We start from the raw sequence: 646 nt of genomic DNA, 5'->3' as shown, positions 1-646 counted from the left end.
TCTTTTCTTTTTTTATTTATTTAATTCCCAGATATTTGTGGATTAGGTAACCTCCTATATTCGCTGGAAATCAGCAACCGACGAGATTTCCATGTGTCGGTCAGATTAAGTGAGAAGTTCAGACACGGGAATAGAATATAGTTAGAGGATTAAGATGTCGTTTTCCTCCGTCTGCCTGTCTGTGTATCGCTTTGTGTCTCTCTTAACTGTCTCAATAAACTTGTCAAAATCAGTCACTCTTATTATTTTTGATTTGGTTAAAAGTATTCACAATTATCTTTACCAACTCACTCAAAACAACCACCCATCCCTTTGCAGGAATCACCTTCGCCGCCCTCCTCGCACTGGCCGCCCTCACGCACGCAGCCGACACCACCCACAAAGACGACGCACGACTTTTCTACGACGACAAAGACACCTCCGTCACCATCGGCGTCGAGAGCCTCATCTACATCGGGGTCATCTTCGTCGGCATACTCTTGTTCTCGTCTGTCCTGGGGCTCTTCGGGACATCGGCCAAGGCTGCTCAGCCCTACGACTACGTCTCCGCCACGTGAGTTGTTTCGAATTTATCTGTGCTGTGCGAGTGTACATCTGTAGGCTTCAGGTGATTCTCATAACACCACTTTATTTCATAATACTATAC

General features: G+C 45.7%; 1 protein-coding gene across 1 annotated transcript in view; it reads left to right on the top strand.

Moving 5' to 3' along the window:
• The window catches only part of LOC119593810, a gene marked incomplete at its 3' end in the record, with an annotated part of 1,500 nt that overhangs the window by 339 nt on the left and 515 nt on the right, over window positions 1-646 (top strand). Inside the window, 1 exon segment of the mRNA XM_037942840.1 lies at window positions 319-553. Within this exon segment, the coding sequence (XP_037798768.1) occupies window positions 319-553 (235 nt within the window).

Source organism: Penaeus monodon, chromosome 32, assembly GCF_015228065.2.
Source record: "Penaeus monodon isolate SGIC_2016 chromosome 32, NSTDA_Pmon_1, whole genome shotgun sequence".
Taxonomy (NCBI): Eukaryota; Metazoa; Arthropoda; class Malacostraca; order Decapoda; family Penaeidae; genus Penaeus; species Penaeus monodon.
This window is presented reverse-complemented; position numbering and strand designations above follow the sequence as displayed.